This window comes from Sorex araneus, chromosome X (genome assembly GCF_027595985.1).
Source record: "Sorex araneus isolate mSorAra2 chromosome X, mSorAra2.pri, whole genome shotgun sequence".
NCBI lineage: Eukaryota > Metazoa > Chordata > Mammalia > Eulipotyphla > Soricidae > Sorex > Sorex araneus.
The window spans coordinates 363,375,204-363,397,725 of record NC_073313.1 but is presented as its reverse complement, the minus strand read 5'-3'; the positions used below and the strand labels follow the sequence as shown (position 1 = coordinate 363,397,725).

At 45.6% G+C, this 22,522-nt stretch overlaps 1 protein-coding gene across 2 annotated transcripts in view; it reads right to left on the bottom strand.

Annotated features, from left to right (window-relative positions):
• CLIP4 (CAP-Gly domain containing linker protein family member 4) overlaps positions 1 to 22,522 on the bottom strand; it is a 66,749-nt gene that overhangs the window by 9,697 nt on the left and 34,530 nt on the right. For both annotated transcript variants that reach the window (XM_055120985.1, XM_055120986.1), the window contains exons 9-14: positions 21,774 to 21,914; positions 14,866 to 14,958; positions 13,898 to 14,041; positions 10,240 to 10,371; positions 6,312 to 6,435; positions 1,926 to 1,990 (exon numbers count right to left, since the gene is read on the bottom strand). In XM_055120985.1, the coding sequence (XP_054976960.1) occupies positions 1,926 to 1,990; positions 6,312 to 6,435; positions 10,240 to 10,371; positions 13,898 to 14,041; positions 14,866 to 14,958; positions 21,774 to 21,914 (699 nt within the window). The remainder of the gene's footprint in view (positions 1 to 1,925; positions 1,991 to 6,311; positions 6,436 to 10,239; positions 10,372 to 13,897; positions 14,042 to 14,865; positions 14,959 to 21,773; positions 21,915 to 22,522) is intronic.

The window sequence follows — 22,522 nt, the reverse complement described above, 5'->3', positions numbered from 1 at the left end:
GTAAACCCAGGAGCATCACCAGGTATGACCCCGAAACAAAAACAAAAAATAAATAATGAATTTCTATTATTTAAGCCACCTACGGCAGTCCTAACAAACTAATCGGCATTGTGCATTATTAGAGAATTTCAAATTAAAACGTGATATTACTCGCACTCCTATTAGAATGGAGCAACCAATAGGTCATAAAATTAATCTCAACAAATATTTAAGGGTCAGTATTATATGAGCACTCTTTCACTGGTGATAACCCATAAAGGGGTGAGGGAGTGAAATAAGACCTTAACCATATACAAAAATAATTCCAAGACGGACAAATACGGAATACAATAATTAAGCCTTTCAGAAAGGATTACAGAAAGACATTTCTATGATACCGGTTTGGTTTTGGAGCTCTTTCTGCAGTGCCAAGGACAAAACCTGGGCAAAGCATGAGTTTGATCACTTAGCCACACTTTTCCAGTATTTTTTAGGAAAATATTTCTCCCATTTCTTTTTTGTTCTTTTTTGGGGGAGAGCCTCCAAAACACTGCCCAGGGAATCTGGGGGCCACTCTTGGCGACTGCCCAGCCAACGGGCCCTGTGGACTCATGCTGGGGTCCAATGATGGACACAATAGTGCTAGAGGTCATCAGGGATATGCCCAGAAGTGCCAGAGATGGAACTCAGAGCACGGCATGTGCTCCTGCCCACTGGGATATCTCCTGATACTATGCAAAAATTTCTTAGGACAGAACAAGCAAATCTAGTAGCAGTTGGCTATTCTGGTAACTTAAAAGTTAGGACTTTTCTGTGCATCCAAGGAAATAACAAAACTTCAAATTAAAAAAAAAAAGCTCCAGAGTAGGCCAGACACTTGCAATCCACAAAACAGAGTAAACATTAGTGTCCCAAGTTATACATAAGTACATCTACCAGTGAGTAAGATAAAGATGTAACTTAGAAGTAGGGATGTACTCGGTGACAGAGTGTGTGTGCTGAATGTGAGTGGCCCTGGCTTGGATGCCCACATTGCTCATTTGTTTTAATGAAAGGATCTAGCAGACACAAGATAAACACCCCAAAGGAAAATGGGTCAGAGATATGAACAGGTATATCAGGCAAGAAAAATGTACACGGCCCATACAAGAAACGAACTCAATGCCATCTGTCACCTGGAAAGTAGACCCGAAAACCCCAGGAAGATGCCGTTTAGAACCAGCATATTGGCAAAGGCCTCTAGTTCAGACAGGGCTGGTGTCGATGAGGCGAGACAGACAGAGACACTCACTGCTGGAGAAGGGGTGCTGTGAGCAGTATGGCCACACCCAGAAAGGAGAGATGCTCGAGGGGCCCGTGTGTACCTGGTCACTAACAGCACAGAACAGGCTGCAACCCAGGTGTCTGCCAAGTACAGGATGAATGAATATCTTTCAATGAAATTCCAAGTAACAAAATAACAAAGTAAAGAAAAGAAAATGCATCATATTTATTGGCAGCACTACATGTCGGTGAATAGGATATAAGGAAGATGAATAATTAACATAAAATTCAAGACTCACTGGGGCCGGAGAGATAGTGCAGGGGTTAAAGTCCTTGCCCTACAATGAGTCCAACCCTAGGTCAATCCCAGGCACCATACACCAAGCCCAAGAGCACTGCCAGGAATGATCCATGAGTACCACAGAATGTGGGCCCAACACTACCATCTCCAACCAAATTCCAGTTATTACCTGAGCATGGGGTACAAAGGAAATGGGGGCAGATAAGATTGCAGGTAATCAGGCCTCAGGGAAGCGCCTTCTTCACTGGGGCAGCAATGTTTGCCCTCTGACTGTATTGATAAACCAGTATATTTAATCTCATTCATGTACATGGCACAATCAAGTTCTCTAGCAAATGAAGGCAAAGGAATACTTGTTAGGAATAAAACTCTGTAATCTTACCAGGATAAGAATGATTCTGTTTACTCGAAGAAATTTCTGAAAGTGTGTCCAGGGAATCTGTGATTCTGTAAAGAAAAGAGCAACACGCGCTTCTTAGAAGTGGCTATTCCTCAGGGCTCAGGATGGCTCTGAACTGACGCTTTCGTACCAACGCAGATTTCTTACTGAACCCAACAGACAAGCCATGTACTGAGTATCTATCATAAGCCACAAATAAAGTTCAAAAGAGCATCAGAGGCATGAAATGATCCGACAAAAGTGATGCTTGTTTCCTAAGAATAATTGGTCTAGAAAGAGTCAACTTAAAGGAAATTTGCTTAAAATAGGGACTTGTTTTTTTCTCTTCAAAGATGGAAACCAAACCATGAAAACACATTTATTTTACATTGAATTTAATAAAATTTAGATTATAACTCTAAAGATATTACTTTTCTTCCCCCAAAAAAGAGGTATCAGCTGAGTTTGTATTTGTATGATTTTTCTGATATTCTTTTTGTGTGACTAAGACATTTCAGCCTCTTTTGTTCTTCTCTAAACACAATAATTATGGTTACTTTCTATACACACTTGTATTTATTTTTGATATCCAAATCATTGTTTTTAAGAAGTCAAACAGGAGGCTCTAGTTCAATTCCTGATACCACATGGTCCACTGAGGACAGCCACGAGATACTTCCCCAGCCCCAGCACAGAGCCAGAAATAGCCCCTGAACAAATACCCCCAAAATACTCAGCCTTAGGAATCTCAGGCTTTTTCACTTGTTTTTCAACCTAAATTGCCCAAGCTCTCATTATGCCATCTCCTAGTATATTCACTTGCATCTAGAAATTCTGCAACTCTAATAATAAATACTTGTAATTCATATGCATACTTTTCACATGATAGGAAATGTACGGCAATTAATAAGAAACTCATGAACACAAAGAATATTACTTGGTGAAGAGGAAAGTTATTTGAATTAAGTGGTGACAGATAATATGAAGAACATAATTATAAAAGTGGAAAAAAAGTGAATAGTTCATTAGTGATATGTAACTAATAATGAAAACTCACAAGAAAACGAACGTGATGTTACCTGAACCAAAAAAAAAAAAGTAAATGATAGGTGGACAGAGAGTGTCGATCTAGTAAGTTTTCTTATGAAATATTAGCTGACTTGAGTTTTAATAGAAGAAAGGGGGTCTTTAAAGGTTGGATGATAGTCGGTGAATCTAGACAGGTATCCCAGCAGAAGGGATAAGAACCTGGGATAGACGGCGGAGAAGGCAGCTGTGATGTGGGACGGAGAAAGAGTGTGAGCCCCCATCACTCTACTGAGACTAACCTCAGACAGTCCCTGGGTCAGAACTTTTCCTTCCTGGAGATTAGCAGTGTCTGTAAAGAGCTCAAAGCTGGTGGTTTAAATTAGAGTCTCCTCCAAATCAGGGACCATGTCTGCTTTATTTGCTCATAGAATGCCTAGCACAGCACAAAGTGAGAAAAGACACTTAATAGTATTTGATGATGATGAATGAGACAATCAGAAGACGGCAGGAAGACAGCTGGGTGAAGACAGCAGTTCGTTTAGAGAGAAAGCCCTGTTTCTTTCAAGAAGACGGGCTGCTTTTAAATGAATCACCTTAAATAAGACCAAGGAGAGGAGGGCGGGGGGAGGGGGAGCAAACGCATATTCCCTAAGTGAGGCGAGGAAAGATGAATCCACAAGAACGTAAAAGAGAAAAAAATCTGCCCAGCATGTACAAAAAAAAAGAAAAAGTCTAACTGAAGCCAAATCATGAACAACTTTCTAACTGTGTATCTCACCGTGAATCAATTAAAAAAAAAAAGCACAGAACTAGACTTGATCACTGTTGAGAGAAGCCAAGCAACAAGCATGCTCCCCGAGTAACCAAACCAGAAGAGCCCATCCTCTCTGCCACAAGCAAGGAGCACTGGGTAGTGAGGACACAGCCAGAGTAATATGAGAGCACAGAGGAGGACTCTGAATTTCTTGCCAGAAAACTGAGTACTGGAAGTAAGTAAGGGGATGTACATGATAACTTTTCAGTATCTGTATCGCGAATCATAATGCCTGATAGACAGACAGATAGATAGATAGATAGATAGATAGATAGATAGATAGATAGATAGATAGATAGATAGGGAGAGAGAGAGAGAGAGAGAGAGAGAGTGCCTGCCACAGAGGCAGATGGGGAAGGGGGTGGAAGGGAAGCTGGGGACACTGGTGGTGGGAAACGTACACTGGTGAAGGGGCGGGTGCTGGAACATTGTATGACCGAAACCCTATCATGAACTTTGTAACTGTGTATCTCATTGTGATTCAATTTTTAAATTTTTTTAAAAAAAATAAAAAGAATTTCTTGCCAGTCAATAGGCCAGAAGGAAGTCCCTATCTCACTCCTGGTCACTAGAGGGTAATTCTGACCCAACTGACCCTATTTCAAACCCAACTCTGGGAACTGGGCACAGCTGTGTCTCTCTCCTAACCTCTCTGTGCCTTACTTGCCTCACCAGTGAAACTGGGGCCACTGCCCCCCGGGAGCACCAGAGGGGAGTGGATAATGCGCGCAAGGTACTAAGAACAGTGTAGTCCTCCACCTCATCCATCTTTCTCCTCACGCATCACATGGACCGCCCCGATAGCACAACCCGCTGAAAGCACAGGCCGAGGGGGTACCGCCACAGTAACCACAAATGTGGCAGCTGAGCCCCTGCTGAATTCATGGAGAAGACTGGCTACTGGGCAGGTGGGGTGGGGGGCTCGGCGAGACCCTTGAGAATTAGTGATGTGGTAAATGAGAATAAGTGATGTGGCTCTGAGTCCCCAAAGGACTCAGTGCCCACCCAGTTCCCTCCCCAGGAGCCAGCACACAGCGTGGCTCTGAGGTGCGAGAAGGCAGCTCCACGCCCATGAGAGTCAACGACAGACCACAGCAACGCCCCCCCCCCACCATTTCCTGAGGACCCACTGCCCTCCCGCGAGAAGCACTTGTCTTCCCAGAAGTCTCCCGGCCCTCCAGCGTCCCCCCACGCCTTCTCTCTTCTGTGTGTCCCCCCTTTCTGTGATAACCTCCTCAGCCTTTAAAACTCAGTATGTTTGTAGACTGTTTCTTCTGCTGATCTTCAGCTGTTGATTTGATTCACAAACCCCTACCTCCCTGCCCTTCAGAGAGTAGAGCATGAAGCTGCACAACTTTCCCCTAAAGCTTTACTTCCCCAGCAGGAGAGTGAGCGGAGTCTAGACCATCCTCCTGGATTCCAGTGGGACTGATGAGAAACGAGTCTAAAGAGCACTGAGCAGAGCCATTCGCTTATCAGTTGCTCAATAAACAGTAACAAGAGTTATTTTCCAGCTTCCCTGAGCAAACACTCAAGAGGAGCCAATGAAACAACATTTAATTGAAAACACTTTATAAACCCCAGAGCACTGTATGTTAGAGCCTTATTATCACACTAAGAAGAATTAAATCAAGTGACATCATGGAAAAAAAACATGTAACACAAAACACTGTATGTAGTTCAATTAGAAAAATATAGTAGACTCACAGTATAAAAATGTTCAAATTGACCAGCAGTTAGCCACACAGTCTAGCTGCAAAACAACTTTAAAAAGTCTCCCAAGTTGTCATCCTAGATCATGACAGATCACAACTAGATCCAGCTTCATGAAAACAATTATATCGCCTATGTTCTTTATTTATGTTATATTCTTATTTTTTTTATGTACTCTGCCAGAAGGCACAACAAGTCAACTCCTTTCAGAGCATGAATCATGTCAGAGAGTGGTCCCAGGAATTTTGAGAGGTCTTGTTTCTGCTCAACTTGGTTTTCAAAGCCACAGGGAGCTGTTTTCCTGTACCGCACAGGAGAGACACCAAGGAGGTATATTACATACAAATCCACGAAGCCACAGTTCCCCCCAAAGATCTACTGCTTATCTATTTTTGAAAACTAAAGAAATCCAAGGAAAAAGCCATTTTGGTTCCATTAGGTTTGTAGGAGAATGAATGGGGTGCCTGCTGGCAGGAAATTTAATGTAGTTAGGATGTGACTGAAGCAATCAGAGAGCATTTTTACTTTTGTTTGCATGACAGATTAAGCTTGCTGCTCTCACTGTTCTTAGCTGCAAATGCCACTTCTAATAGCCTACACATACTCATAGGGTTTGCAAATGAGGAATAAAGGAGGTTTTTAAAAATTGCAAATCCTTGGAAAAGCAGATTTCACTTTTCCCCAGGCCTCTCTCTGAAGAAGGTGGCTGGTTAACCCCTTTGTGGAAGACGGGATGGAGTCAGTGCCTGTCTCTGACATAAATTCGGGGCTCCGTAGACCAGTGCAAATGACGCGGAGTTTCTAAGAACACACACAAATGTCATTTTTCTTACCTTTGCACCCTGGATGGGGGAGCAAATATTCCATATCTTGGAGAACAACTAAAATACTGCACACCTCCAACTGAGCCGTCATTCTTGCCATGGGGTTTTTCGAGCTCTATACCATACCAATAACCTAGAACAAGGAAACTGGATTGTGAAAAGCATCTGCACTTTATTCAAAATTGTCATGTTATTATACACACTCCAAGTCTAAGGGGGGCTGAACATTTTCCGCAAATGACCAAAATGATGGATAATCATCACAATCATTAAGCTTTCAAATGATAAAATTATAAAATAAATTTTGAAAAGTGAATGGGAAAAACATTTCGCAGGCATAATTGCAGGGTAGTACATTACGGGAGGAGGATAAAATGCACAAACACAAATTTGGCAAGGATTAGCTATTCTGCAAGTAGCGTATGATCAAAATACATCTAAAAGCAATGGCGAGTCAGAGCAGTCCTTGACTCGGTAATATAGCTCTTAAAAGCAAAAAGCAGAGAATCATACTGAGACATCTGAATCAGAAAATAGATAATGCACTCTTTCCATTTTACTCTCCCAGTGTTAGAACAACAAAGATACTTCTTAAGTAATTAAAACCAGAACAACTGGGAAAAACAGGACTAGATTCTATGCAGACTCCTCTTTGCCAAGGTTTTTTTTTATTTTATTTTGCATCCAGGATGAAGAGAAAAAATTTTAATTTTTAACCTAAATGAAAAGATTTAGGTTAGCTAATGAGAAGAACTTTGTAAAAAGCTTTTAAATATTTAAAAAGGGTCTACTCTGAGTAAGACTTCCTTTTCTAGAGAGTATAAAACTCTAGCAAGGTAACTTTTCATATGGTGGAATCTAGGTAATTAGCTTATTCTAGAATAAGGATTCTCAAACTGATGATACCTCAAAATTAATTTTAAAAGCCTAATAGGGAACAAAGAGTACCACAGGGGTTAAGGTGCTTGCTGTTCATGCAGTAGACACCGGTTTGATTCCCCAGCACCAAACATAGTCCCCTGCTCACAGATGTAGGAGTGATTTCAGAGCACAGAGCCAGGAGCAAATCCTGAGCACCATCAGATATGTCCTCCCCTCCACCCCCCACCCCCACCCCATCACCACCCAAAAAAAATAAAAAGCCTGAGAGTCCATTCATTTTTTTGTTTTGTTTTGTTTTGAGGCCATGGACTGGAGCGATTGCACAGCTGGTAGGGTGTTTGCCTTGCATGTGGCTAACCCGGATTCGATTCCTCCATCCCTCTCAGAGAGCCCGGCAAGCTACTGAGAGTATCCTGTCCGCATGGCAGAGCCTGGCAAGCTACCTGTGGCGTATTTGATAGGCCAAAAACAGTAACAACAAGTCTCACAATGGAGACGTTACTGGTGCCCGCTCAAGCAAATTGATGAACAACAGGACGACAGTGCTACAGTGCTTTGAGGCCATATCTGGAGGTGCTTAAGAGTTTATTTATTTTTAAGAGCAAAGAACTTTATTTTTATCTCATAATCAGTAGCACATAAATAATAATATAGATGTGAATAATATGATGGCAAATTACAGTTTCCAAAATACAAAAATATGGGTTCAGCCCATGGCGAGATAGCACAGCAGGTAGGGCGTTTGCCTTGCACACGGCTGACCCGGGTTCGATTCCTCCATCCCTCTGAGAGAGCCCGGCAAGTTACCGAGAGGATCTCTCCCACACAGCAGAGTCTGGCAAGCTACCCGTGGCATATTCAATATGCCAAAAACAGTAACAACAAGTCTCACCATAGAGACGTTCCTGGGGCCCGCTGGAGCAAATCAATGAGTAACGGGATGGCAGTGATACAGCGATACATGCTAGTTCAGAGAGTCAATCTCACAACTTTGAGAAAAACAGCCTACAAGTTCGTATGTTCCTGTGTTCCTATGTTCGACAGGATGACACCTGAGGCCCGTTCCAGACAGCTGAGTTTGAGTTTCCAAGTCAGCGACATCACCGCTGCCGTCTGTTAGCCACCCTGCCACCTAAAGCACAGAGTGAGAAACACACTGGACCCGCTCTCTTAGCCGCCACCATGCGCTAACGTTAGGCCAGCGGGACGCCCTTAGCCAGGGGGGTGCGGCTGTCAGCCTATTACCGAGCGCCATGGTGAACATCTGCAAGCTTGGCTTCCTTCTGCCTTGCGGCCCTGGACACTGTTCACATTTTCTCACTTTAACACACCACATAACTGGCCATCCTTGCCCCGTAAGTGCACCTGAAGAGCTACGACCCTCAGCAGGAAGACCCTGTGCGAAGTGTTGGGAGCAGTTGGTTAGCTGGCGGTGGAGAAGGCAGATCCAGACGGCAATGTTCTGTCACAGTGGCGCTGATCAAAGTACAAAAGTGGCCAAACATGACCTCCCTCAGGTCTTGGTCTTAACGTCAGTAAAAGCCTAGTTGTCACCTCGGCTCTCTAGCCCTGAATCATCTGAATCTTAATGTTTCAAGAAAGATTTTCTGCTGCTTTCTGAAAGGGCAAAAGGGTATCAACAAAAAGTTTGCAATTTTTTAGTATCTGCTTATTCCTTCCTAACACTTCTATTTGCTTTGCTTACATTGGGAGTCTAAAAGTTAAAAATCCCTCTGAAATGATACTGTATCCAAAGAGTCAAGCCATCCCAGCCTTAAGGCAGAGGAAAGGAACTCAAAGGAAGTGTTTGTGAAAAAGAATTTCTACCTTTAGGATGCAAACAGTTTTATTTGAGAGTTCTAATTACATCCTCACTGACCTCAGTTATACTTGGAGATCTAGGAGAGATAGAGATGGTAAAACAACCCATCACGAGTCCACTGGCTTGATCTCATAAATCATCCATACTTACAATCATAAGGTGGTGTTAAAAAAAAACAAGTAGAGGGGCTGGAATGATAGCACAGTGGGTAGGGCATTTGCTTTGCACGCTGCCGACCCGGGTTCAAGATTCCCAGCATCCCATATGGTCCCCCGAGCACTGCCAGTAGTAATTCCTGAGTGCACGAGCCAGGAGCAACCCCTGTGCATCGCCAGGTGTGACCCAAAAAGCAAAACAAAACAAAAAACAAGTAGAGAGGGGTCCACACTCCCCAGTGCTCTCTTGATTCAGCATGGCCTCTGGGCACACAGACTGCACGTCTTCTCACAGATATTTGCATCAGCAGTACAAAGGACAGGCGTGCCTACCGTCCAGCTCAGGGCAATCCAGTTTCTCAGCATGCAACAGGGACAAGTCTCCTGTCCATCCCAGTCCTTGACAGAATGCTACACACTTTTAACAATCCATGTTCCAGGGAACCTTTTCCTAAAAAGCTACAATGCCACCCTGTGTCAAAATAGCATATTGCTGTTCAAAATATACAAAGACGGTTCCAGTCGATTGGCTTCTTCTGGAAACGACAGTCGCTGACAGTGCCAGTGAAACATCATCTTGGTCTCTGGAACACCCAATAGCAAGTCTAGACTAGAACTAACATATAAATGCACATAGACGTGTAATACGAAAGCGCTCCTGTTCCTTTGGAAATGTTCCTTTCTTCCTTTCCTTTCACTTGTTCTCTCCAGGCCACTCTGCTAGAAGGCATGAAGAGTCAACTCGTTGTTTACTCATTTTAAAGATTAATAAGCATCTAATCCAGAAAGGTCAGCCCTGTGATTTAAGCACTCTTTGGTCGTCAGTGAGAGTGATGAGCCACTTTTAACATCAGATCATTAAAACACAGCTGACGAGAAACATTTGCCAACCACAGTCAACCCAACCAAAATCAACTACGTGGCATTTTCATCGCCGTTGGCAGCCCCGAACCACAGAACTTCACCCACAAGAACTGTTCATCAAGAATTCCCTAGGATTCTATTTCATTTGTGTCTAAATTCTAAACCTTCCATAGCACAGGGTGTGAACTGAGCCCAGCACTCACAGATGGGTTACCTGGAGCAAAGTTTGTTGTTCCGAAGAACTTAATGGTCCCGACTCTCTGGCCTACCACCAACACTCTATCTCCCAGGTGCAGGTCCCCGCTGCGGGCGGTACTTGCTATAGATGTTGCTGAGGAATTCAAACCTGTGTGGTTGGGGAAAGGGAGGTGGGAAAGGGTGGATAAGGGTGAGGAGAGGAAAAGAAGAGAGGGGGAAAATGGGGAAAACGAAACTCAAAAACAGTACATCAGCCAAAAAGAGTCTTTCTGTATTCAGTCTTGTGAGTTGATTTCAGTATTTATTCATCTAACAGAGATTTCTCACAGGGGACAAAAGGCGACTCAAACCGAATCTGGAAGGGTTTCCTGAGCAAATGACTGCTGTGGGAACTAAGGTGCCAGGGTCCTGGGACAAGCCCTTCGGGCTTGACTAGGGGTACTCTAGAGAGGCTAGTAAGAGGAAGGTCATAAATAGTTCCGGCTCTGAAAGCCACACAACTCACCTGCTTGTCACAGTAGAGAAGCGAGGCCGACTTCAGTGTAACTTTATTCACAAACACACAAGGCAGGAAGTTGGATTTGGGCACGGCACTGTAGTTGGCCAGTCCCTTGGTCTCTTAACAGACTAGAGTGATGATAACTCATGGGACACAGTATGAATGACACAGGCCAGAGTGTGTTTGGAAGGTAACAATGCTAGAAGGTTCCAAAGACCCCAACCTGGTTTTCTAATAATGAACAAAGTCATTCCCCCCTCACTTTGATTTAAATCTAAACCCCAAAATGCCCACACAGGTCCTAAAAGAAATACTTTCTAGAAAGGGGTTCATTTGGACCCAGAGCCTCTCCCATCAGTCCCTAAGCAGATCTGAAGAGCTGTTTCCTGGGCAGGCCCAGAGAACCCCACACAGGGCTGCTTCAACTTCTATTTGTGACCCCTTTTATTTGCTTGAGAAATGCCACAGGGGCGGGTCTTGCCAGAAACACCTCAGATTCACGAATGGTTGGATTTGGATTGACTTACAGTTGTTGTGTTTGGAAGCCTGTAGCTCTTGCCACCTTTGTGCCCTTCCCCTGCCCCCACAACCAGTTACCACTAAGCAGTTGCAACCCACAGTGTAGGGTTAAAGGGATAGAGCCCACAGTGACACGCACAGTGACACAGAAGGCAGCAGAGGCAAGGCATGGGGACTCTGGATAAAGCACTATCGCCCTTGTGGTAACTCCTCTCTGAAGCTCGCCATGGTTCACAGGGTGTTTAGGACACGGTTTCCAGGTAAGAACTGGTATTCAGAACTGGTGGATGACAAGATTAAAATGCAGAACCTGTGACCAGATCTGCTCAGGGCCTATCCCCACGCTGTCAGTGACAGGGACAGTCACAGCAAGGTCAACAGCAGGACCCAGGGAGGATCCTCCCTGCCTCTCTCATTCCCCACGCCATCCTTTCTGCTTCTTTTTCTGCTTCACTCTTTATCCTAATGCCCCACTGCGCTGCTCTCTCCGTCCTCGGCTGCCTTCAACACACGTCTCTCCAAAGTGTGGACTATCTACTCAAACCAGCAAAGTCTGCCATTAAGAAACGTCTCTGGAGGGGCTGGAGCAATAGCACAGCGGGGAGGGTGTTTGCCTTGCACGCGGCCGACCCAGGTTCGATTCCCAGCATCCCATATGGTCCCCTGAGCACTGCCAGGAGTAATTACTGAGTGCAGAGCCAGGAGGAACCCCAATGCATTGCTGGGTGTGACCCAAAAAAGGAAAAAATAAAGTCTCTGGGGCTTCTGACATGCATTTTCTCACACGTGCCTCCCACCCCTGCCCCTCGCCTTTCTACCCTCTTTCTCCTTGCTACTACGTGTACACATTCCTCTCGCCTATGAACAGTTAAATATGCAGGCAGACTAGCCTAGTCCTAGTGAAGGGTAAACAAGGGCATCCCCACAGTCGCATATATATTTTGCAAGGTCATGTCGAAGCCCGGTTCCCAAGGAGGGAGCCTGGAGTGTCTGCGAGAGGATAACTGTCACCTACGTCATTTCTCACAGCAGTGGGGAGACACGGGACACTGGGAGCTGTGGTCAGGGGAACCACAGAGGAAATACTCCAGGGAAACCATTTCTGGCAGAATTCCTTGTGCCTCAACCTTTGTTTGGGTCCCAACGTCAAGCTTCTCATGTCAAGTGTGAGTGAGGGCCTGTTTCTTCTGACTCAGTGAAGTGTTTTAAAGAGAAAAAGAACACGGGCATGAATGTTTTCTCAATACAAATGTGGCCCCGTGTGAGTTTTGAAGGCAACAGAGAAAGAATTTGGTCTCTGCTCCGATGTCTATCGGGAACAATCTCTGCCGAAAGAGCCTCTTTCTCTTCCTGGACAAGCCCAAAGGGCAGGTTTAGAGGCAACCTGCCACCCACTCCACCCGGGTGCGATTCAACTCGAGTCTGATCATGAGCTCTCTCCAACCTTCCTTGTGACTGAAGAGATGGAATGACACGCTGCAGGAGTCACAGCGGTACGAAAGCTGGACCAGAAGTTGTCACTGACAAAATACCTAGGAGAATCCTGAAACTCTTCTCAAGTTGCAAAACAGAAACTTGAGGGGGAGGAGAGGGGGAAGAAGAAGGGAAAGTAATCCCAGAGTGGTAGCATCTTGGGCGGGGTGCTTGCCTTATACACGGCCATCCCGGGTTCAATCCCCAGGGTCCCACGTGGTCTCCCACAAGCCCCACCAGGAGTGATCCCTGAGCACAGAACCAGGAGTAAGCCCTGAACACTGCCTGCCTGCTCAAAAACTGAAAAGGAAAATTAATAAAGGGGAAAAGGAAAGGAATCATCTGCCGATTCAAATAACACAGATGACGTAAAGATGCACAAATTCCCCTGCACGGTGTACAAACAACAGGGTGCTATTTCTTAGGTTAAATGAAATGACAATAAATGTCAAGTCCTGTGGGAGCGGCACCAGGGGGAGACCTCATAGCAGGTGCTGCTGGGGTGGTACTGAAACTGTGCACGGGCCCTGGGTCAGAGTGAAAGGGTGGGAAAACTCTGCTCAGGAGGCTCTGCGGTCCAGGGACTGACGGAGGTGCCTGGGAAGCAAGTGGCAGGGGAGCATCCACGAAACTCAAGCTCAACCCCGGCTGTAGGGGGTTAAACTGTGCTTCGGACCGTGATGGGGGTGGCCCTCCCTCAGCCCCGGGGTGATGAGAGCACCCGCTCAGGGGGGTATTCTGAGGTTAAATAAGGCATATACAGTGTCTTGACTAGGACCTGAAATAATCAAGTACATAATATACTCACTACTACTAGAATATACATCACTATTACTAGGTTTAGATTATAACTGTCAACCATAGAGAAAATTAAACCTTATTGCTTCTAAAATGAACCTTGGAGATGGGGGGAAGCATTAGACACTGGGGAAGAGGAAGTCACCCACACAATGGAAGGCTGTGAACGCTGAGCAGGGTAGAGATATGGGGGGCGGGGTATTACCTTACACCTACTTATAAACTTGGGGGGCAGGAGGGAACAGGGGAGAGTGCAAGTACTTCAGTACAACTGAAGTAAAGGGGGGGGGGGTTTCCTTCTACACATTTAAAAAGAGCAAATCTACTTACAAACAAACCAAGATAAAAACCACCAAGAAAGCCAGGTTGAAAAAGCCATAGATACCAGCACTGGCTCTAGAAGAAGTGGAAGGGCTTTTGCTCATTGTCTTCTTGTCATTGCCACTTGCGTTCGGTTTCTTGGGGTGGCTCTGTCTGTGGTCCAGAGAAGACAGGGATGAGGAGCTGCTGAGGGATCCAAGCAGGGTGGCTAGAACAGGCAAGTTGTGGAGAAGAGCAGACCAATCAGGTGCCTTGCCAGCTAAGTCCTTCAGAGAATCCCCACTTAGCTTTCTCAGCCTCAGGGGAGACAGTCCCCAGGGCAGGCTCACATGCTCTACGTGGGGCCTCAGGAACTGCCAGGCATGGCCCAATATTTTTTTTTTATTTGAAACTGCAAAACCAGACTTTATCCCAACATACCATCACTGGTACCAGCGCAATTTTACAACGCCAGCAAATGGATTTCAAAAATTCCCACAGTCCACTGACGGTCTTCTGCACAGTCAAGACATCATCAATTGCCCTCGTGTGCCCTCCCCTCTGGAACTGGAGACGATTAGTAGAATCCCACCAGATTTATGCAAAAATCACTACCAAAGTGTTTTAAGAAAACAACAGCTTGATACTGAGATGTTTGGAGTTAACCAAGAATACTGCAAGAGAGAATACGGCTGAATTTTCTATTCATGCCCTCTCTAATCATCCAACGATTGGCAGTGAAAACAGTGAAAGGCAACTTGAAATATTTTTATACGCCCTAGATGTGACGTGCCTTCCTCTTGGTCCCTCTCTTCATGTTCGCCAGCAGTCTGCTACATTGAGTGTACACAGGATCACAGCACAGGGTTTCATACAAAATGCCATGCACGGATTTTATTATCTGCTTACACGACTTCCAAGGCTACTTTTCAGCCTAATGATTTTTCCCTTAACAATTTTACAACTTAAAAGCTCACATAAGCCATCTTGCTACGTTATTCACATTTCATCAATACATTAAGTTATGAGAACAGAAGTTATAGAGTCTATTACCATCTTTCTCGGTTATAGTTTTCGATTCTTCACCAGGAGGCAATGGAAGTGTGGATTCCGAGGCAGCGCTATCCTTCTTTGATGTCACTAATCCTAGGAGGATACACAAACAAGGCTCTTTCAGCAAGGAAGAATTGTGTCTAATGTTAAGCATACGCTGTATCTGCCTTTGAAGGTACAGGTATCCTTCATTACCTAAATTTTACTCACTTCTGAAAACCAGGTGGGCGACAAATTCACAGAGGACAGAGATTTCATTAGTCAAAGGGAAAAAAGAAGTTTTCATAGCAAGCCCATCTAAAAGAAATCCCAATTTCCCCAAGTATCACAAACAATCTTTTAAAGCTACGTAACAATCTGCTAAGGAATTCCAAATAGTAGAAGGCCTCAAGAAACCAGTTATCTGAATGTCTCATGCTGACGCATAACAGAGTTGGAACAGGAGACAAGAAGGTACAGAAAATCTCATCGACCTAAGATCTGACTGCACCCTCAGGAAAACGGGAGAACAGCAAACAGCCGATACAATCTCCCTAGTGTGGAGTAAATGATCCTGCAAGTCATTATAGCAACGACTCACTTAAAAGAGGGTCGATAGTCAGGAATTGTGAGCTCTCCACTGGTTTCTGCAGCTGACTCCTCCCCTCCCACCAGCCCACCTCACTTACTAAAGAACAGTCTCTGTGAATAAATAACTCTTATTAAACCTGCCTCACCTGTAAAACCTTACTTTTCAGAGGACCCGACAGGCCACACACACCCCATGTTAAGTTCCGTCACACATCCCTTTCAAATCTAACCTCTCAGAAAAGCACCTTGGGTGAATTGCTGAGCTTGGCACTCAGCATCATGGTCATGAACAAGGCATGATCCGAGTCCTAAATGAGAACTTTCTGGATGCATCATAGTTGACATCAACATAAATAACAAAGACATGACGACATTTTTTAACATGAGCAGTAGCCTGGGAGGAGGAGACAGGAGTTGTGGCTATGATAGAAATTAATGCCTCATTAGCAAGTTCACATGCAAGATGGGTCTTGCTGAGCAGGTCAGATTTGTCCTGGTCAGAAAGAATGAAGGATATGGGCTGGAATGACAGTGGGTAGGGCACTTGTCTCGTACATGGCCCCCTCAGGTTCAATCCCTGCACCCTGAGTTCAGAACCAGGAGTTAGCCCTGAGCATCACCAGCTGTCCCCCCCCCACACACACACACAAAAGGGAAATGAACAAGAGTAGAAGATAGCATTTTTCTTTTAATCTTAGAGACAGTCAGAGAAGGATGAACAGTTTGCAATAAAGAGTTTTCTGAGGGTGTGGAGGAGCACTGGAGAGGAAGGGCACAGTAAGATCTCAGAGGGTGAACTAGCATCGGAGGGAATGGATCTCATTAACAAAGAACGGGTCTCTGAGGGCGCTGTAAACAACCGACAAGAACAGAACTAAAGGGGAAGAAAGCTGACGAGACATAGGTGATGTTAAAAATGTATGTACAGGGAGTTTGTACATTATATACTTTCCCTGGTCTTATCCCAGTTGACATAATCACAGTATAGTTGAGTTATAAGCCTCTGGACACAATCAGGAGTGAGTCACAGCTGCTATCCTGATACTGACACAGTCCATCCCTGTCCCAGGATCCCAGCGTTACTGCAGTGCGTGTGTGTGCACATGGATGACTTGGATCTTTTATTTATCTTCATCTTTCGGCTGAGACTGTCTTTTGTCTCGAGAGTGACATTCACCCTTACATCTTAGCACATGACTATGATATAATCTTTAAAATCTTAATCCAGGGGCCGGAGCGATAGCACAGCGGGTAGGGCGTTTGCCTTGCACGCGGCCGACCCGGGTTCGATCCCCGGCATCCCATATGGTCCCCCAAGCACCGCCAGGAGTAATTCCTGAGTGCAAAGCCAGGAGTAACCCCTGAGCATCGCTGGGTGTGACCCAAAAAGCAAAAAAATAAAAATAAAAAAAATAAAATAAAAGAATTTTGTAAAAAAAAAAAAAAAAAAAAAATCTTAATCCAAATAATCTCTGTGCACTCTTGGGATTCCCCTTGTGCTAGCCCTTCTCCTTGGAAAGTGGGTGATTTTTCCGGGTTATTCTATATTTGGAAATATTCTAGAGGGTAGTCATTTTCCCCATCTTATTTAAACATTGTGGTTTTTAAAGTTGTCCATGATGACCTGTTGCAGACCTTCAATATTCCAACGCCAATCCCACCACTGTCACCTTCCCTCCCCCATTGTCTCCATTTCCCAACCACCCCTCGAGTATGGCCCTGTATTGGGCCCAAACAGGCCCAGTATAATTAGTTTTATATTCCTTGTTACCATGATAGGGGTAATGGATTGATCAAAAAATACTTCAGTAAGAGAAAATTTGTGAAAATTGTTGTATCTCACCATGGGACGTGAAGTCCTTGTCTGAAGGTTTTCTAGGCTGCTGTCGCCAGTTAAGCCTTCTGTGTCGAAATTAGTTGGCTTCTATGTTACACTCCCACCCAATCTGGTGTGCTCCTGCTGGGATGTTAGTATTATAGAGTTTGAAGACGTCACACGCCCACAAATGAGGCCGTGTGCTCCAGAAAACCCAGAATTGGGCAGTCCTGCCAGAGGTGCGGAGACAGCTGCAGGGGTGTGGGTGCAGTTGCCAGAGCTTTGGTGGGGTGGGAACAAGGCCTGCACTGCCTCCTGAGCTCACCCCAAGGTCTCAGCTGGAACCAGGTGTCGGAGGAAGTCCTGGGGTAGCTTATACATTTTAAATGCAGTGCGGTGGGACGTCAGAGGTCCTATGGGGAATGGTGCCTGTTTCGTGTGAGCCTACAACTTGCCGTATGCTGGGGTTAACAATGTCAGTTCTGTGCCCAGGCCTTTGGGGGTCTGTCTCAGGTGCTGTCCTGCCCAGGGTCGGCGGGGAGCCTGAGTCCTGCTCTCCCCAGCAGAGCCTGCTCCCACAGTCTGCAATCAGCTCCATGCACGTACCCTGGGAGTTCACAGCCCACGCCCGGAGGTCACGGCTATGGGCTCTCTCTCCTCACTATGACTCTTCCCTGCTCCATGCACCGATTCTAGTTTCTGGGCGGAGGTTCTGGAGCATCTCCCTGCTCTGTCACAGTATCCAGAGACTGGGTCTGCCTCGGGGGCTAAGTGGTAAGAGAAAAGGAGGGAAACGCCTGGGAAGTCCATCCATCCTCTAGGGGCCACTTCTCTGGTCAGGGACAAAGGCTGCCCTGCCCCCGGCTGCGTGGTGCTATCCCGGCTGCCACTGCCCCTTGCAGAACTGACCAGGAGCTCGCTAGGAAGGGCAAAAAGGGATCTGACTGTGTTTTAAAGGGATCTGACTCTGCCTGCTTTAAAGCAAGGCACTTCTCCACTTTCTAATGCAAGACCCCTCTCCGACTCCTCAGATCAGACGCAGACCTGAACTTTTTTACCCACAGCTGCTGCGTACTTCAGAGTTTTAGGTTAAAGAGATCCAACAACATCAAACTGTATAAAGGACTCTCTCTGGAACAGGCCCAGGTACACAGGTACACAGTATCTATAGACAATATTATAAAATCTTGTTGAGATGTTTTCAAGAGCCTAATTAAACAGCACAATGTAGCTCATAATTAAAAGAATATTATAAAAATGTCAGTTCTTCCCACATTGATTTAAGGTTTAAATGCAAAACCAATTAAAACTGCAGTGGATATATTTTAAAGGAACTTAATAGCTTGTCCCCAAATTTATAGGGAAATGTGATTTGTAAGGAACCAAGAAGATAAGACACCGTCAAGAATTAAAGAGAGGGGCCAGAGACACAGAACAGCAGGCAGGGTTCAATCCCCAGAATCTCATGTGGTCCCCAGAGCACTGCTAGAAGTATTTCCTGAGCACAAAGCCAATAGTAAGCCCTGAGCACTGCCAGGTGAGACACAAAAATAACAAAACAAAAACAAAAAGAATTAAGTAGGTTACCATTCTCAACTGATTATCAAGAATCCCCTTTTTAAAACTGCAGTAATCATACAAGTATGAAAGGCAGCCAACGCCCTGGGCAAAGTCCTCTCATCGTGGTGGAAGGCCCCTTTGCTTTTGCTTTAGTTACTGAGAAATTTGCAAGCATTTGCTGAACACCTATTTTGTTCTATGCGTTGCAATGAATGTAAAAGTACAAGATATAGTCCACTTAAAATTAAAAATATTGCTCAGAGAATAGAACATACGCACAAATAAAACATTGAGAGAACAAACCCTCAACTAACTATTGGGGGCTGATGATGAAGAAATAAAAGTGACTCAGGGAAGTTCTCATGGGGAAACAGTGAGAGAGTGGATTGAGTATGGCTAGAACTGAGATGGCAATAAAGGCCTTATTCCTCAGTCCCTCAAAAAGCAACCACTCAACAGGGGCTGGAGCAATAGCACAGCAGGTAAGGTGTTTGCCTTGCACGCAGTCGACCCAGGTTCGATTCCCAGCATTCCATATGGCCCCCTGAGCACTGCCAGGGGTGATTCCTGAGTGCAGAGCCAGGAGTAACCTCTGTGCATTGCCGAGTGTGACCAAAAAAGCAAAAAAAAAAAAAGGCAACCATTCAAGAACAAGACACTAGTGAGCACCTGCTTTACATGGCAAAGACCTGGAGTCTGCATTAGAGGGTGCTGCAAGAACCATGCATCTCTGTGAGGGGAGTGAAGAGGGAGGAGCAAACATCACAGGGCAGTGACAGACAAGGAAACTCAAGCAGAGAGCCCGGGGAGGGGGAAGGAGGGATGGCATAGAGGCCCATGCCCTTGGCATAGATGAATGTCAAAGCAGCAGAAAGAAGTTCGGTGCTTCACAGGCCCAGAACCACTCGTGCATCCCCTCAGCACACCCCACCCCAGAATCTGGATGGACACCGATGGGACTCAAGGTAGCACGGCACGAGGAGGCAATGATGTCTCCGGAAACCACAGCTAGAAACATGGCGGGGGCGTTGCTTTTTGTTTATTTGTGGGTTGGAGTGATAGCACAGGGGGTAGGACGTTTGCCTTGCACGCGGCCGACCCCGGTTCGATTCCTCCGTTCCTCTTAGAGAGCCCGGCAAGCTACCAAGAGTATCTTGCCTGCACGGAAGAGCCTGACAAGCTACCCGTAGTATATTCGATATGCCAAAAACAGTAACAACAAGTCTCACAATGGAGATGTTACTAGTGCCAGCTCAAGCAAATTGATGAGCAACGGGATGATAGTGATACAGTGTTTGCCACACCCAGCGGTGCTCAGGGCTTACTCCTGGCTCTGTGCTCAGGGATCATTCCCAGCAGAGCTCAGGGACCATATGGAGTGCCAGGGATCAAACATGGGTCAGCTATATACAAGGCGAAAATACCTCACCACTGTACCATCTCGCCAGCCTCAGGATATGGGAGATTTTGACCTACCAAGATTAATCACAAGATTCCTTGCGATAGCATGAGGAAGATATACGCAAACTCAGAAAATCCATTCAGTGAGCTGAGGAATAAAATTCATGCTCAGAAGGAAGAGATGAAAGCTATTTTATAAATACTTGGTGCTAGGGCTGGAGTGATAGCACAGAGGTTAGGGCGTTTGCCTTGCATGCGGCCAACCCAGGCTCAATTCCCAGCATCCCATATGGTCCCCTGAGCACCGCCAGGAGTAATGCCTGAGTGCAAAGCCAGGAGTAACCCCTGTGCATTGCCAGGTGTGACCAAAAAGAAAAAAAAAAAAACTTGGTGCTGGAGAGAGAGCACACTGGTGACCAGGGCAGGGAGGCTCACATGGTCACACAGCACACCTGAAACCAATGCCATTTCGGACACTTCTAAGACAGCAATGGCAAGGACCTCAAAAGGCAGATGCCAAATGGCCGCACCCAGGGAAGCAGCAGGAGGGCAGGTGTGGGGGAAGAGGAGAGAGAAAGAGAGCACTGAAGGCAATGGGCTGCAATAAGCCCCACTCCGCTTTATTTGGGGGAGGGACTGGATGGGGCTTCACCCAGCTGTGCTCATGGATCACTCCTGGTCACATGGGCTAGGACAGGGTGGGCCAAGAGCTAGGCAAACACTGTTAGTACCTGTCTGTTCCCCCACACCCCACCACTTGTCAGCTGTATTTTTAAAGTTTTGATTACAATAATATATATAATTAAGTATAGAGCTATATAGATATATATTTCTTTCTCATGGACATATGTCCAACACTGGGAGCACAGAAAAAGGACCCTCACTGCCAGTTTTAGGAGCTAGACTTCAAAAAAAAAAAAGTCACTAAAACTCTGCATAGGAAGAAATATAAAGCAAGTCTTGTGGGCTGGAGAGATAGTACAGCCAGGAGGGTGCTCTCCTTACACCTGGCCAGCCCCGGTTCCATCCCTGGGACCACTGACAGACCCTCCAGCCCCTGCCAGACTCAGAGCACCACAAGGTGTGACCCCAACTTTTCTTTTAAAAGCTAGTTTTCTTGAACAAAGATTTATTGAGGGCATCAAATCTGGTACTAAGGTTCAACTGAGGGTGAAGGAAGATAGGTGGAAAGAAAAGGAACAAATGTCTTGATAGACATTAAAATATACACGTGACTCAACTTAAAAAATTTAAAAAAAAATAATGTTAAGTGGATAATAAAAAAATAAAAATATACACCAGAGGATGAAACAATAGCACTTGGGGAAGATGCTCGCCTTGAACTTGGGTTCAATCCCCAGCACTCTGAGCATCCTGGGTGGGTGACCCAAAGACAAACAAACAACAACAACAACAATAACAACATAAACCAGGATTGAGGCTTAAGAAAATTCAGGGTGCAGGAAATTCTTGGTTTTTTTTTCCCTTAGCTGATGAAATATAAGGAACTGCATGAAGAGCCTGAGCAAATGCAGTTGTCCCACTTTCTCATCTGACCTACCGGTGTTGACCTTGGACGTCACGTGGGCCACATCCACCTTCTGGGACCTGAGGAGAGGCACCGCTTTGGTGGAGGATGCGTGCAGCGTGCTCTTCCTTCTGTCTTTGGCTTTACTGATCTTTGACAGGGGTGCAAAAATGCCTGTGGGCGATGAGAGAGCTCAGTCAGTGCAAAGCAGTCAACAACAGATCACAGGAAGGAGCAAGCACAACTCCTCGGGGAGACACATTCTCGGGCTGAGGGCAGGGGTAGGGGCGAGGTGTGAGGAGGGGCCTCTCTTGCCTCTTGTCCTTGAGTCGACACTCCCAGGTGGGGTGCCAGATGCTCAATCTCCCGGGTGCTCAATAGTCCCCAGTGCAGATCTAATGGGGCACATGTGGTGCCAGGGATGGAACTCAGGGACTCTCACATGCTACATATGTGCTAGGTAAGAGTCACATGCCTGGGCCCATGTTTTTCCCTGTTAAGTATCCTGTAGCCTGGGTGAGATATACATTCCTTCCCTTGCCCTCAAAGAGCTCGCAAACTAGTTCGGGAGACTAGCAACACATGCAGGGGTTTCAGGACCACAAAGAAGACCCATGATCAGAAGCAAAGCGAAGTTCAGGGGAAAGAGGAATAAAGGGAAGTAGAAGTGAAGGTATTGGTTAACTACTAGAGTGATTTCTGACTAAGGTATTGACAAATCATAATCCACCATAAGGTACAAACACTATGTTTCCACATCATTCTAGCTCTCTTTTAGGGAC